The sequence below is a fragment of the Falco naumanni genome, chromosome W, assembly GCF_017639655.2.
Source record: "Falco naumanni isolate bFalNau1 chromosome W, bFalNau1.pat, whole genome shotgun sequence".
NCBI lineage: Eukaryota > Metazoa > Chordata > Aves > Falconiformes > Falconidae > Falco > Falco naumanni.
The window spans coordinates 20,048,300-20,064,136 of record NC_054079.1 but is presented as its reverse complement, the minus strand read 5'-3'; the positions used below and the strand labels follow the sequence as shown (position 1 = coordinate 20,064,136).

At 39.5% G+C, this 15,837-nt stretch overlaps 1 protein-coding gene across 9 annotated transcripts in view; it reads right to left on the bottom strand.

Annotated features, from left to right (window-relative positions):
* LOC121080569 (NAD-dependent malic enzyme, mitochondrial) overlaps nt 1-15,837 on the bottom strand; it is a 39,655-nt gene that overhangs the window by 13,272 nt on the left and 10,546 nt on the right. For all 9 annotated transcript variants that reach the window (XR_005825417.1, XR_005825418.1, XR_005825416.1 and 6 more), the window contains exons 3-9: nt 6,035-6,168; nt 4,514-4,663; nt 2,488-2,563; nt 1,564-1,725; nt 935-1,038; nt 474-583; nt 255-352 (exon numbers count right to left, since the gene is read on the bottom strand). Coding sequence is in view for 4 of the 9 variants with exons in the window: in XM_040578665.1 (XP_040434599.1) it covers nt 255-352; nt 474-583; nt 935-1,038; nt 1,564-1,725; nt 2,488-2,563; nt 4,514-4,663; nt 6,035-6,168 (834 nt within the window). In the remaining 5 variants the exon portion in view is untranslated. The remainder of the gene's footprint in view (nt 1-254; nt 353-473; nt 584-934; nt 1,039-1,563; nt 1,726-2,487; nt 2,564-4,513; nt 4,664-6,034; nt 6,169-15,837) is intronic.

Here is a 15,837-nt window from a genome sequence, read left to right as displayed (position 1 = left end):
TCAACTATACACAAGTCCCTGATGCTTTTTTCAAGTCTATTTAAGAAGTGGAAAACTTGAGTCCTTGCAAATGTTAAACACCTTTCAAATAATCATCTTTCAGCAGGTAGTCCCTTTTGTTAACATATTTCAGCTGGCCTTATATAAAAAGCTTTGCAATGGAATTCAGAGAATGTGAATCTCCACAAGTCCTACAGAACCAGAAAACACACAGTTAAATCTCTTGCTGCTCTAGAGCCCTTAAGAGAACTCACCTCTCCTGCTCCAAGGAACAGTACTTTCTGCTCTGCAAATGGTTTACCAATGGCTTTCTGTGCTGCCAGCAGTCCTGCCAAGGCCACTGAAGCTGTCCCTTTAAAAGCAATACAAACCTAAGGTAAGCTGAACAGATTTACATGGCAGATTATGGTTTTAGGCAAAGTTTCTGCATAGTAAGGAACATAATGATTAAGGAACATAAACAAAAGGTGTACCTTGAATATCGTCATTGAAGGTACAATATTTCTCTCTGTATTTTCTTAAAAAACGAAAAGCATTGTGGTTTCCAAAGTCTTCGAATTGGATAAGTGTGTTCTGGCCATACCTACAGAACATGGCAAATATTCCTATCGCTAGACACATAAAAGAAATACAATCCTTTTGAAACAAATCCTGCACGTAATCAATTAACTTTGGAAGAGGATGTCCTCAGGCCTTTCACCGCTTAGAACAGTTCCATCTCCCTTCTGTGCATATTTAACAGATAACTACAAGCAGCATGTTCCAGGTCACAGAGAAAGTCACTACAGAGCCAGAAATAGAGCTACATCTCTTGACTTCTAGTCCTATCCTTATTCCTTAAATTACTGTTTCAAGGACAGTGTGTTAGAGTTGGTTTTTTTTTTTTTGCCAGCAGTTTTGGCCGTCCTCCTGTGCAGAACATTCAGTGTCATACCTGTCTGTAATGGCTTCCATAAATTCATCAATTAAGTCATCATAGACCTGTGAGCGATCCCTTTTTTGGTATAGCCCCATATAAAATGGATCTTTTAAGAGTGTCTGAAAAAGAATAGATCAAAGACAGCAGCAGGATGATTCACTTCCTCAATGTACACTTTCCAGAGTTCACAGCAACATATTTCACACCAAAGATGCTGCATTTATATAGCCACTGTAACTGCCTCCAGTCTATATCAATGTTCAGTAATTTCAGCTGGCACTTGAGGATGGTGATGGCTGCTTTTAAAATGGAACAAATCAATACTGTGAACAATAAACTGCTTTAATAAATCTGATTCACATTTCCAGCTTCTAAAAGTCAGGTCAAACTGACTGTCTATTTTACATTCCAGCATTCAAATTACTTCCAAATGTACCATTTCACTGACAAATCAACTGGCATTTTTCAGTCACTGATATGTAACTGTATAGTGAATTCCAAATCATTTACCCTTACATAAAACATTTGGTTTTAACTTAAATCAAAGTGCTCAAATAAAAATCTTCTCTTATAGTACTAAATACTCTTAAATAACTGCTTTTCATAGGGATAATTTATGGCAGGCAAAGTTCAGTCAAACTCACTGTATTATCAGTTCCAACGTCAATACACACAGGCAAGCATTTATCTGGATGTATTCCTGCACAGGCTGTATACAAACACAGTTTTCCTACAGGAATTCCCATCCCATATACACCGAGGTCTCCAAGACCCAATATTCTTTCTCCATCAGTGACGACAACAGCCTGAAAACAAAAGCAGGTGAAATTATACATGACTACTGAAATCTATAAAGGTTAGAGCAATACCAGTTGTGTTTTTTTCCAGGTAAAAATTCAGGTATGTTTGCACAGTCAAACAAAGAACAGATTGCAAGGAATGTTCTACTTGAAGCAATAATGCTTAATGTTAGAATCTGCTATGCTTCTTTTTCTTTGCTGAAATCCACTGCCCAAATCCTTGAAAGCTAAGGATCTAAGGAAGGATCCAAGCTGCTGTGTGGAACTCCAGCTTGTAACTTGGATTTATGATTTCCACTTACAAATCCAGACATCAAAAAGTTTGTGTAAGTATCATTCACCTCATCTCTCCTTGTGGTTCTTGACCCAACTGGCTCATACAGGATTTAACGGCAAAATCTGGGCCTCCCAACTACCACTTCTGTGTCCTAAGCTGAGGACAAGATTGCCTCTGCTACTGCTGTGTAACACAGTAAGACCAAGAGGTGGATCCCTCAACACCTCCCCAAAAGGTGGAATAATGAAGTAAAATGAAAAAGTTTGGCAAGTCTAGTTCCCATCATTGCTGTTTACTCAAATCATAAACCTCATATTTAGGATAAAACGCTGCTCTTCAAGATATGCATTATCATCATTAGCTGTATTTTGCCATCACTGTCAAATAGACAAGGATACATTATTTAACATTTACATTTCCATCAAGTCCTAACAAGTCTTCAAGAAGTTCAACTGAGATTAAATAACTAGAAAAAAAAAGAATGGTAATACCTTAACATCGTTCTCTGGCCAGTTGTTCACAATTGACCTTATATGGCCTCTGTCTGAGATAGAAATAAATAATCCTCTGGAAGAAAAAAAAAAAAAGCATAAATATCTTATAGGTGGCAACTAGAAAGTTCACCTTGCTTTGTAAAACTAAATATCAAACAGTACTATTTTATTAAAACTGAAAGCATTGCAATCACTGCCATAAATCACTCAAAGGACACTTTCTAATAGAAAAGTCTATTTGGCTACTGTGACACTAAAATAAGAACGCAGGGAAAATACTTTCCATGATGCTACCTGGATTTTGCACTACTACAGATATTCACCTTTAATACCCCTGTTGGACAGAACACCTCTGGTGTTAGCGTCAGGCAGGATCTATGCTCCCCTGTAAGACTAGGAGAAGGGAATATGATCCTAGGCCTGGCTTTACCTGAGTGCCTATATATATAGCGTCTATTATACTATATAATATAAAATATTATATTGTATAATAGACATTATACAAGGTGAGGGGAAGAGAAGAGAAAGCCAGGGACTGAGCATACTGTCTTCTTCAAGACCAGGAGAACAGTGCTTCCCACTGCTGAGTGCTCCTCCATGGGAACGTGAGAGGGGAGGCAAAGGAGCAGAAAGGAGCAGAGGTGAAGAGAAGTGTCTGTATTTCTTCTGCTTGAGCAAGCCCTCTGTTGTTAGGAGGCTCAGCAGAGGTGGTAACAGATAAATTACCAACACTTGGAAAGTGCTGGTGCTTGGAAAGAAAGGGGCACATCCTGAGTTCCAGTCCATGCTGCCATTTCTTCTACAGACAACTTCTAGAGGGCAACAGTTTTCAAACTGGTCTATAACACAGAGAGAGACGTTGAAGAGGAAAGGAAGCATGTGAGAACTAAGAGTACATCTTTCACATCCCCTGCTCCATATCAGGAGCAAAACCATTGAGTTTCTTACTGTCTTTATCACAGCAGCCAGACTAGGCAGCCCAGTCCTTGTGGCAGCGATGGATTAGCCCTTCCTCCACCCAGCACTAAAGCCCTCAAGTGAGAGGGCTTTAGAGACACACGTTGAATTGCAGTGAGAGTATCATGGAAATGAGCTGAAACGACTGCCAGTCTGAAATGGTTTCCTCAACACAGCTAATAACCGGAACGGTTGTTCTGAAGTCACTGCTGAACCCAAACCAGGATCCCAGTCAAGTGCATTTACTGTGTCAGAATAACTGAAAGCTGATTCCTCATAGCACAGCTTTAATACGGGGACTATCTGTACCCAACAGAGTCCGCTGAGCTACCACAAGTCAAGTCTCTCTCTTCCTTCTTTGCCTACATCTCTCTTCAGGCACTGCTTGCTGGCCTCTGCTCCTGCACCCAAGGTGTCATGCTGTGCTGGTCTGCAGAGCCTTGTGAGAATCTCTCCAGCACCGGGACCCTCTGTCATCAGCAGGAACATGTTCATCACAGCTTTGATTCTGCCAGAACCGCCATTAGCCTGAGCTTCCTCCAGCAAATCTGCTGTATGGGCGTGTGTGCGCTTGTGTTTCTGCCTCTGTGCAGGCTACATGCACAGGGGAATAGATCTATGAACCTACCTGAAGTTACCCTTCTTGAACGGAGAGTGAGGCCAGATGACCTCCAGAAATCCCTTTCGATCTACACTCTCCTCCAAATGCTCCGTCCTGATAACATCCTCAGAATCACCGATGTGATTTTGAGAGTTGGAGAAAGCCACAGCACTCTCCTCCGAATTAAAGAGCTGTATGGCATATAGGAAGAGCTGGAAATGGAACTGAAGCCCTGCACTTGTGGTATTTATGTGACACAGTACCACTTCTGTTTTCAAATATTCTGTTTTCCAATATAAACTAGGTCTTGAGATATTATTTAATGAACTTTTACTGCCCTGAATTGGCACAAATCTTGGGTAGCCAAATCCAAATGAAAATGAAGTAAAACATTTCCAAACCTCAGGCGAGTATACAGAGAAAATTATAGTAAAAGCAGCAATAATATGTATCTATTGTTCTTACTTTGGTCTCCTGAAGATGTGTCCATACTGGGAGCAAGCAAGGCCTACTGTTGGTGTGTATACAATTGGCATTAACCGCTCAATATCATCTTGTAATACCCTATAGAATAATTTTTCATTTCTCTCTTGGATTCCCATTATGTAGATATACCTGAAATGAAGCAAAAGAAAAAAACCCCATTAGTTACTGTTTCACATTTATGCTTCTTTAAAATGATGTGAAAAATGTCAAAGCAAAAACCCAAATTTGCTTCATATTATTTCTTCATGAAATCCCTGCTTCCACTCAAGTTGGGCTATAAGCACTAAACAAAAGTTGGAGAAGAGAGAGCAGCAGTACTAAAAAGCTGAAATAAAAATACTGGTTATGACATACCATGCATGCTAACAAGTTAATGCACCAGCATGCATTGTGGTAAAAGATAACCCATAGATTTATTACAGGATGCAGCTAGGAGCCTCATTACTGTTAAAAAAAAATTCAGTGAAAGAATTTTTCATCCCAAAAAAGCGAGGTCCTGACAGTAAGGTCTTGTTAATCCTAACATTAACACAGTTGTAAAACAAATTAACCCGTAACAAAAGGTCCATTTTGAAGGACTTACCTAGGTATGTAAATTAAACCTGCATTTTTTCAAATTTACCTACCAACCTACTGTGTATCAGTTGTAACGCAGTCTTACTGACCCAACAACATAAGGATAATGAATTATCGATTTGTCTTAGGCTACAGCAACCAGGCACTTTGCCAATACACATGACATGACTGTTTCAGATCAGCAAGTGACACGATGTTGATTTAAAAGTCATCTTTTGGTTTTCATGAGAACAAAAGAGTTTTGATGTGGTCCGGTAAGCCTCAAACCATTCCAGCGCTCCTCTCACCTTTAGGAGACTGCACATTTTTACAGGCAGATATACATAGGCTTATATGAAAACAGGAACAGGACACTAAAAACATGCCATTCTAAAAAAACCCAAACAATCAAAATCCTTCACTTTTTTTTTTACCAAACCAGTGAGTTAAAAAAAAATTAATATAAAAAAATTACATTGTGAGACTCAAAATTCTAATCCTGTAATTCCTTTCTAGCAGTAACCACTGCATATGATAAAGTTTTTCATACCTAGTTATCAAACTCTCAATTTACCTTCTCACTTTTTGTTTAGCATGCACTACCTGCCCCCTCCTCCCCCCAGCAGTTCTGTGCTGTAACAACCTGCCACCCAAATCCTACATATTACAGAAATACATATTACAGCAAGGTTTGCCACTTTGTGCACATTCTTTATTCTTACTTTATGACTGCAGAATAAAAGAAAAAAAACCTCCCCAACCTCATTTAGCCACATGATGAATGCATGATTGAGGAAAGCAGTTTTCTGTGTGTAAATGAAAATAACCTCCAACAACTGAAAAACCCAATGGAGGCACAGAAACCTTGTTTGGTTATCCCCATCCAATATTTTACAGCAATTTCCATTTACTTGCATGACAAAACAAAGCCAGAGGGGTGCTTACTTTTCCAAGGGGTCAGTCATTTTTGCCAAATTCTTATGGAAGCGTAAGGCTTGAATGTCTTGTGTCTCTATTTTAGGAGGTAGAAGTCCTTGCAATCCAAGCAGTTGTCGTTCATGTAATGTAAAGGCCATACCCTGAAAACAAGAGAGGTGAGAAAGACTTTTCAGCTTTTCCTCTGGCATTTCTGTTTAGAATGTATTTCTATTTGCCGTTTCTGACTATCAACTGCATTCTTTTCTCATGGCAGGTGACACAGCTGGCAGGGTTTGGATATGTTTGCCTCCCTATCCTTTGTGGGTATCCCTTCTGACCACAGCTTTTCCACATCTCTGAGACCTCATGCCCTTTGCCAGATTTCAATTTGCTCTGTGAAACTTGCAAACAACTAGGAGATCCCACTGCAGAAAGGCTAAGGTTTAAAAGTAAAATACCAGCTGCTTCTTGATTTGTTTCATAGGAACATAAGGTTGACAAAGATCACCCAGTCTGGTCCCTACAATCACAGGCAGTAACATTTAGTCCACAGAGGTTTACCTGAATTGTTCTATTTGCTGCTTTTTTCTACGTACATTCAGTAACTTTCAGATCTGGCTGGATTACTGAATTGCCCTAATGCTTCTATTGAGATGACAATTCAACCCAAATCCTTCATTTTTACTTGGGGATAAAACTAATCTATCTGTCTTTAGTTGTAGTTGCGTCCTACCAAAAAGCCTCATTTGTAACAAGTTAAGTTTCAGAACAGTTAAAGCACAAAAATATCCCACCATTTCCATTCTTTTCTGTTTCAAGGTGGATGAAGAGTTTGTTATTTAAATACTAATTTGAGTTATTTAACAATAACACTCAATAAAATTGGCTTTTCATTTAATACACAAAACAGCCTGGTGCAAGCTACCTGCTACAGAGACTTGACAGGCATCTTCATGGGGCAGTTAACTCCTAGGTGTAACTTTGCAAAACATTAACTGATCCGAGTCCAGATTCACCACCAACCTGTCTCAAAGTGCTGACCCCATTTCTGACAACAATTGACCTCACTAAGTTTGCCACTTCCAAAAGAGCAATGATAAATTTCCTCATTTCAGTTCATCCAACTGGGTCAGTTTAGTGAATGATTAAATCAATATTTGTAAACGCAGGAGCCGAAAACCCAGGAAAACCTTTGCTGTGCCAAGGCTGTGCATCAATCCGTGAGCAAAAGCAGAATCTGAAAGGGAAACGTCTTCTAGTTGTAATGGTTTGAAATAGATGGAAACAAGAAACAGCTCTGCTCACAGACAAACACTTCCTTTGCTCACTAAAGCAGCTAGACTAAAAAACAAGTGCGCGTTTTCTCAAATTTCCCCACGCTGGCAGCAGATTCTTACTGCCAAGCTAAAAAAAAAAAAGTTTAAAAACCTTTGCAAGGTTTATTTTATACCTTGTAATTAAAATCATAAAAAATCATACAAAAATCCTCCTGCAAACAGATAGATCACAAAAAAACCCTAGTATTTTCCCACTTTAGAATAAGACATAAATACATATATATATATTTTCACCTCTACTTGAATAGACTTTCACAGGTATTCATGGAAAACATGCCTATTTACAAAAAATTTCTCATTTAGAGATTATACAGTGTAATTCAGCACACTTGAATGGTTTATAACCAATACAACTACTCCCTAGGAAAAAACATAATATTTTTACATAGTTTTTCTCCTTGCTTATTTAAATCACATTTAATATCAATTATTTTGGCTACACTGATTTAAGCAGCCACCTGCTTTTCTGTACTAATTCTATACTATGTTTTAAAGTAATGAAATACATAGAAAAAAGTTAGGAAGAAAAACAGAACAAAACCAAAAAAATTTCAGTATATCACAAAAAACACTTGCAAATACTTTCTTGGGAAAAAAAGTATTTAACCCTAAACTAGATCAATACTTTGTATTTCTGAAACCTTCCATGTAATAGATTTGACATTACTGAACTCAATTTATCCTTTTTCTACAAGTTTTTTTTCTACTGAGTCATCCGCAAACCATTGTTTTCTTTTCTCATGTAATTCTTATTCTCAAGTAGCCTTCCAATATTGTCTGTAAATAAATTTCAGATGACAGCTTATTCCTGAACTTTTTACCCTTGCTGCTGGTCTTTTGCTGGGTGTAACAGTCACTTTACCCATGTGGTAATTCTGAAAACTCACTTGAATAATCCAAAATTTCCACTGAGAACACAACCATGCAAGCAACAACAGCATAAGAAAAAAACTCCCACAAGGAATACACGCTGAATGCCATAATTCTTTCCCTGTGTTGCAAAGGATCTGCTTTAGTTTCACTTCTGCACACTTCACAGGAATACTGAAAGATTCTCTGGGAATGCAAATGCATCTTCCAAAGTTGCCTGGAAGTGAACCATGCAAACACATCTCAGCAATTTTCCCCTTTTCCTTAACTACCCCCTAATTTGTTACCATCAGCAGTTTATATCTTTTTCAAACAACTGTTTCTCAACACAATTTGCTGTGCAAGCGACTTAGGATACAAAGCTGAGTACAGCTGGTAAACATCTGTAATATTTTGACTGTTACTTTAGGCACTACAAAAACATTAATACCAAAAGATTTACAATATTAAGGAGGAGGAATAAAAAAAGCTTTGTCTCTTTCCAGAGGATATATAAACCTTGGTCAGTAAAGCCATTAATGTCACTAGTTTAAGGCATATCAAAGGTCAGAACCCCTTCAGTTGTAGCACACTGGCTACATCAACATTTTACTCTAAACTAGCTGAAATACCTCACTAGCAAAACCTATGTCCTCCCCATCAGAAACTCTCAAGTCCCTTAAAAATAAAATCTACCTAATTTCTAATTTCCACTATTAGCATGATGCTGGGCCATGGCTTTTCCTTAATTTCCTTGTACAGTGAAACCAGTGACCTTGAACCATCTGGATCCTGAATAACATCAAACAAGCCCTGAGGTTAGTACCAAGCGAAACAGCTACCATCTTTATTCAGTTTATTCACATTTTTTCCAGTCTATAGGCAACCTGGACTTTCAGGGTATCTGGAATTGCAGTAACATTAAACACTGAATTTTTTTTAGTAGTACTGAAGTACTTCCAGCTGTTTATTCCATGAAGATTAGATTTTACCACATTAAAAGACGCTTTAATTTCTGTCCAGGCCTACCTCAGGAATCTGAATGTCATCAGCCCCCATACAGAAATCTAATCCTCATTCCAACTAGAACACAACAAGTTTAGTCCAGAGCAGCACTATAAAAAAAGACCCAGAGACCTTCCAACACTTGCTGTACTCCCTCCCATTCATTATCTTTGTCCACAACCATCAGCAGCCCCCTGTTCTAGATTTGGGATTGCAGCTTGTTTCCCATACAGCACCTGGCAGGACAGAGGTTTTCCTTAAACCAGCGTACCTAGGAGCTGCAGTATTACAGATTTCCTGGCCTCTTCCCTTATTTTATAAACCCCAGTACAGTCTGACAGAACCAGAGATCAGGTTCCAGTGAATTAGGAGGCACTCAGCACTTTGCAGTGGGACTGATGTCCTCAAAGGCGCTTAAGATCCCAGGACCTTCTTAAGGGCCAAATTCCCTCTGGTTTCTCCTGGGATTAAATGCTTAAATACTGTAACGATTCAGGTTTAAGTCACAGGTTTTGGTTTCCTTTGACCCACAGTGCTAGGTGTCCTTTCTGAGCATTACGCGCTGACTTTCACTTAGATTAGTTTCCTTAATCCTCTTTACAGCTCAGAAAAAAACAGGTGTCCTTTCCAAAATAGTCCAGATAAAGCAGGAATCGAATCTAGGAGAAACCCCAGCATACTTCAAAGACCACAAATGGATTAATTAACACACATGGACAAATTTCTTGCAACAAAACCAACATATCACTGGGGGGGGAAAAAGAAAAAAGGCAAGTAAAATGAAGTGTTGTCTGTTTTTTAGTTAAAATAAGCTCACATTGCATCACTGTGCCTTTAATCCACACACTATCTGGCACTGGGACTTCACTTTCGCCCTAACAACTGGGCTCTACTACATCAAGTCAGTGGTGCTATAAATACCAGCATACAAAAATTCTAGTTGCCTACTTTGCATGAAGGTGAATGGGAGACCTGAATCCTGCAAGCATTGATTTTTATAGCACCACTAAGTAATACTGAGAGGTTTCTGAGCAGAGAAGTACTAGTGGTGACAATTTTTTCCCCACCTGCAAAGTCTTGCAAGCATATGTATAGGAGGGGATACTTTCAACTGATATCATAAAAGCTCTCAAGCATTCTGAAAACCTGTACAGTTTATAACAAAAACCCCATTCAAACCGATAAAGATGTAAATGCAGAATATATCCAAACATGCCACTGTTTGGAAAATTAGTTGGCCTACTTCACAGGGAAGAGTTAATCAAATGGTTTTCACGTAATTTCTAATAATTATTATAACATTCAGCAGTATAGCGTAGCCTTTGAAGTAGCATCATGAACATTTTTAAAATAAAGTAGATTTTATGTTGGATTGTGGCTGCTTCTCTTAACTCTGCTTCCTTTTGCCAAACCATAAAGTTCACTGTTGTGTAACATGTCTCCACTGCAAATTAATAAAGTCCACTTATATGAACCAAAGGTGTATTTGCTATCTCAACCACAGATTCAAAGTTTCTCTGTGTTTATGAGAACAGTGTAGAATATGGAAATCTCCTTTGATTTCTTTCCTCCTCCATTTTTTTTAAACTCAATTTCATATCTTTATTCTTCCAGAAACAGCATAGTTTATATACTATAGGGTGTGGCTGATACAGCACAGCAATCTAACTCTCCTGAACTGTGAAATGACCCAAACCTTCCCAGGTTATTCAGCCTTTAAAGACCTGAGTCTCTCTGCAGGCAAAGATGCCACCAGTCCTTGCACCGCCTCTGCATGTGTGGAACCAGATGTAAATCACTTTGGCTGCTGAACCACACTATAGCTCACCCGCAGCAGCTCTCAATTCACTAATGATGGGGCTTCAAATTAAAGCATTCCCCTGTAGCAAATGGGAAAGAGTCAGAAACAGAAAGCCTTTACACACCAGCAAGAAAGCCCTCCAGCCTCTCTAGGGTTTGTTTCCAAGCACCAATGGTTATAGTAAAGTTGTATATTGCAGATCATGAGCATGATGACTGAAATGGTTCATCTACACCATATAGCATCCCTGAACACCTTAGAGACATTTCATCAGACTGCTTTTTTTCTAACTGAGCAGATAATGTTGCTATTGTTCTCCTTTAATGCTATTCTGTAGAGGGATTTTTAAAGGACTGAGGACATATGTTACCATTGTCCAGGTTGGACAACCCAGGCCTGTTAGTTGAAGCTGCAGAGCAACTTTAAATTGTCCTGGGAACAAGCAGGGTGAGAAAGAAAACAAGCTATGCACAAGTGGACCATTGGGTTGGGCGAAGGTAATGCTAGAGCTGATGAAGCAGTCAGCTGTCTGGCAATAACTCCTCCAACAAATAAGTTTGAAGAAGCTCGTAACAGCCACGAGATGTTTCATCAAAATGCAAAGTCTTTACATCGACAGTATCAAATACCCATAGCAGATGCAAAGGGCATTGTTCACTCCTGTCCTCAATGTAGTCATCATAGACCTGGTTTAGGGGTGGGCACTAACCCAAAAGGTCTGAAGGCACTTCAGGTTTGGCAAATGGATGTAACACATGTACCTGACTTTGGGAAGCTTAAGTATGTGCATGTCACAATTGACACCTATTCTCACTTTATATGGGCCGCTGCACAAACCGGTGAAAAGGCATTACATGTGGAGAGACACTTAATGTCTTGTTTTGCTGTCATGGGAGTACCTGTAGAAATAAAGACAGACCAGCGTATAGTAGTCAACGAGTCGCTAGGTTTATGACAACTTGGGGAATTAAACACGTTAAAGGGATTCCTCAATCCCCAACGGGGCAAGCAGTTGTTGAAAGGGCAAACCGTACCCTGAAGGATTATCTTCAGAGACAGAAAGTATCGCAGGACATAGACGTAACTAAACGGTTGACTAAGGTGTTGTTTACCTTAAACTATCTCTCCCTTAGGGAGGGTAGAGAGGGACCACCTGTTGTTATACATCACCAAACAGCGTGAGGGAACCAAACAACTACAGTTCCTGGTTTGAATGTTCTGTATAAAAATATGGCTTCAGGCATATGGGAAGGACCTAATCCGGTGTTATTTATTGGTAGAGGCTATTTTTGTATTTCCACAGATAAAGGACCTATATGGGTCCCTAGCAAGTTTGTGCGACCTGTATGTCAAGATCAGAAGACGGAAGAGAAGACTCGGAGCGAGCAGACGGAATGAACTGTCTATGTTGTAAGGGATGTAACCCGCGGATATTGTGCCAATGTATGCTATGTGGGGTAAAACGGTTCTGTAAGCCAAAGCTTAAATGTAAATGGTGTGAAGAGTGTATGTGTTTGATTAGTAACTGGGCATGAAGCAAGAGAAATCATATGACTAGTGTAATACCATGCTGATTGGAGACAGCATACATCATCAGAATCTGTGAAGACCCAGATTTGCAGTGTGGAATGTAGTAAACCCATTTTTGTATCTGAGATTTGGTCTGTTTTAGGGCAAGATTGGGGAGAGACTAAAAAAAATTGTTCAAAACTATTTGGCTGTAAAAAAAAACAACAAAAAAACAAACAAAAAAAGTGGAAATTGCAGGAGTAAACATGTTTGACTGGTGGACTTGGTTTATGGTCTTGATGAATTTTTTACCCATTGGCCAAAATATTTTTGACATCTTGCCTAGGACAAACATATGGGTGACATGGGCAAATATCACGGGAGTAACAGACTTTTGTTTAAGTCTGCAATAGGCAGACAACCCCTTTAGAACTTGTTTAATTGGTATTCCCCTGCAAGAGAATGAAACAAATTTTCATGGGTTTTGGAATGTTAAAACAGTGGATCTGACTTCCAATCAGAATGGTACATGTATGAGTCCAAATGGGCAATATGTTTGGCCTTCTATGTGTAATGCAGCGTGGCAGAAAACGGTTATTGAGAATTTAAATCAGCCACATCATTTACCTTTGCAGGAGTTAGACCTATTGGGTAGCGTTGTATCTGTTGAATATGTTAATGTAACTGCAACTGGTATGGCAGACTGTACCCACATGTCATCACCACTTCTACCCGTGAATGGCACTGGAGTAATTTGGTGTGGTGACCTGTGGCAGTTATGGCTGACGCGTCAAGGTGAACAGGGGTTTTATACAGGGTTTCAAAATCTAACCGGTTCACCAGGGGTTTCCATGGAGATGTATCAGGGGGTTATCAGCTGCCACCAGGAGTCTTTCTGATATGTGGGGACAGAGCATGGCCAGGGATTCCTTTGTATCCTGTCGGTGGACCATGTTATTTAGGGCATTTGACTTTGTTTGCTCCACATGTGAAAGACTTATTGAAAATGGCTCAACAATCCCATTGATCACAGAGGACACTGTGCACCTTTGATGAAACATGTAACGACAGAGTCGATCTACATTCCGTAACAGCAAATGTCCTAGCCTCCATATTTATGCCGGGGGCAATGGCAGCATTAAATGCTAAGAATATACGAAGGTTAGCGTGCTGGGGAGAGAAACAATTTAATCTTACATCGCAGATTTTAAGTTCGTTACTGCTTGATGTAGATAGCGTTAGGCATGCTACGTTACAAAATAGGGCTACAATAGATTTTTTGTTATTAGCACATGGACACGGTTGTGAGGATTTTGAAGGGATGTGTTGTATGAACCTTTCTGATCATTCCATATCAATGCACAAGAAGTTGTCACAACTGCAGGGAAACATGAAGCATATTCTTGCTGATGATGATCCCTTCGATGAATGGTTGAGAGGATTGGGGATAACAGGTTGGTTAAAGACGTTGTTGATGGAAGGAATACGCTTTGTTATAATCATTGTTTTCATGTTTTTAGCTGTTCATTTTCTTGTTTGAAGAAAGGTTTAACATCTATTGTGAAACAGACATGGATTGTCCAAAAAGGGGGATATGTAGAGGGATTTTTAAAGGACCAAGGACATGTGTTACCATTGTCCATGTTGGACAACCCAGGCCTGTTAGTTGAAGCTGCAGAGCAACTTTAAATTGTCCTGGGAACAAGCAGTGGGAGAAAGAAAACAAGCTGTGCACAAACAAGAAGCCAGGTGCAGAGCAAGTCCTGGGAACTGCAAAATCCACACACTCTCATCAGGCGCCTGCAGCATGCTCACCGATCAGCCACACGGACGCCCGCGTGGCCAGAGACTTTTATCCAATCACCTGTGTGTAAAGTCGGGTGAGCGGTCGGTTTAAGTTATAAATATGACCTGTTTGTTTAATAAAGTGAGCACGGCATGTAGCCATATTGGTGTGATTGTTGTGACTTGGCCGACTCTCCACAGAAGAACCCTCTTCAGTATTCAACTTAGAATTAAAAAAAAAAGACAACCAGAAAAACCAAAACAAAACCAAGAGAGCTTCCTTCCTTCTTCTACCCACCATCCCAGCAGCTCACAAGTCCTAAGCAGAATAGCTGATCTAAGTTAAATGAGGTGCAATACTACCTTCTACCTTTGGCACCTTTTCAGACAGACCGGATAAAAGCTTGTTAGAGATTAAACAGTTCCATCTTTCCACATTTAATTCCCTTTAAAAGCATGCAGATCTCAAGGAAGCTGAGAAAAGCTGCAGAAGCGGCAGATGCATGACCAAGCCACCTCCACTCCACAATCTCTCCATCTCCAAACCAGCTGGGCAGGACACAAACTTGTGGTGGGCCTTCTGGCCTGGGGCTGTGTGTACACCCAAGGAAACTAGTGGTTTCTATCAGTTTTCTGCCTTCTAAAATCTTTCTTTGCAACTGATTAGAAACTGCTGGTAGTAGTATTTCAGGCACTGCATTTCCTAGTGACATGACAATTACCATTTGCAATACATCTCCACATCCTCTTTTATCCTGGTTTCCTCAGGAAGGCAGACAGGCATTGCATATTGTACACCCTGGCTGCTCAACCCAACTGACACAGTTTAAAAAGTATTAAAATAAATCAAATGTGTCAAAAATCAGCATGGTGACAAAGGGCTATGGAAGGGGAAATGAACATCTGCTTTTAAATCTTCCAAGTTCATACAACCCTTCTTCACATTCTCTTGTCCCATCCCATTTATTTTGTCCAACTAGCTGTACCTTTGGGGTGGTTTTTTTGTTAGTTTTTTATTCTGAATTGGAAACACACTGTTCAGATATTTGCCAAAAAGTCAGGGAGGTCATGTACACCTTTGTTTAGAGAATCAGTTTTCTCAACTAAGCTAATTATCAAGAGTAAGGCTGAAATAAATTGGGCTGGAAAAGCTGGGAATGAACACAGATGAAACTGATGAATGCTCTAGCTAAATACAGCATTTGAGAAGATGACCACCCATATGGAAGATGAGACACAAGGACAGTTCCTCAGGAATCAGTCTGGGATTAAACTGCCACTTACAGCACCATCACTGAATTATTATTAAAAATGTATCATGTATTCCTATGCACATGTGCCCAAGCATATACATAAATACAAATATATGTGTGTGTTTAATGCAATGTCCTGGAGATATTTGCTGAAGCTAAAAATTTGAGAGGCATTGTCAGTACAGGAGAAGGATATTAAGGAATGAAACAACCAAACAATATTGAGGAACAGAGTAATAGAAAAAAGGGCTAATGGAATCAACTGCACAAAATACTCCCTTAAGTGTGTGA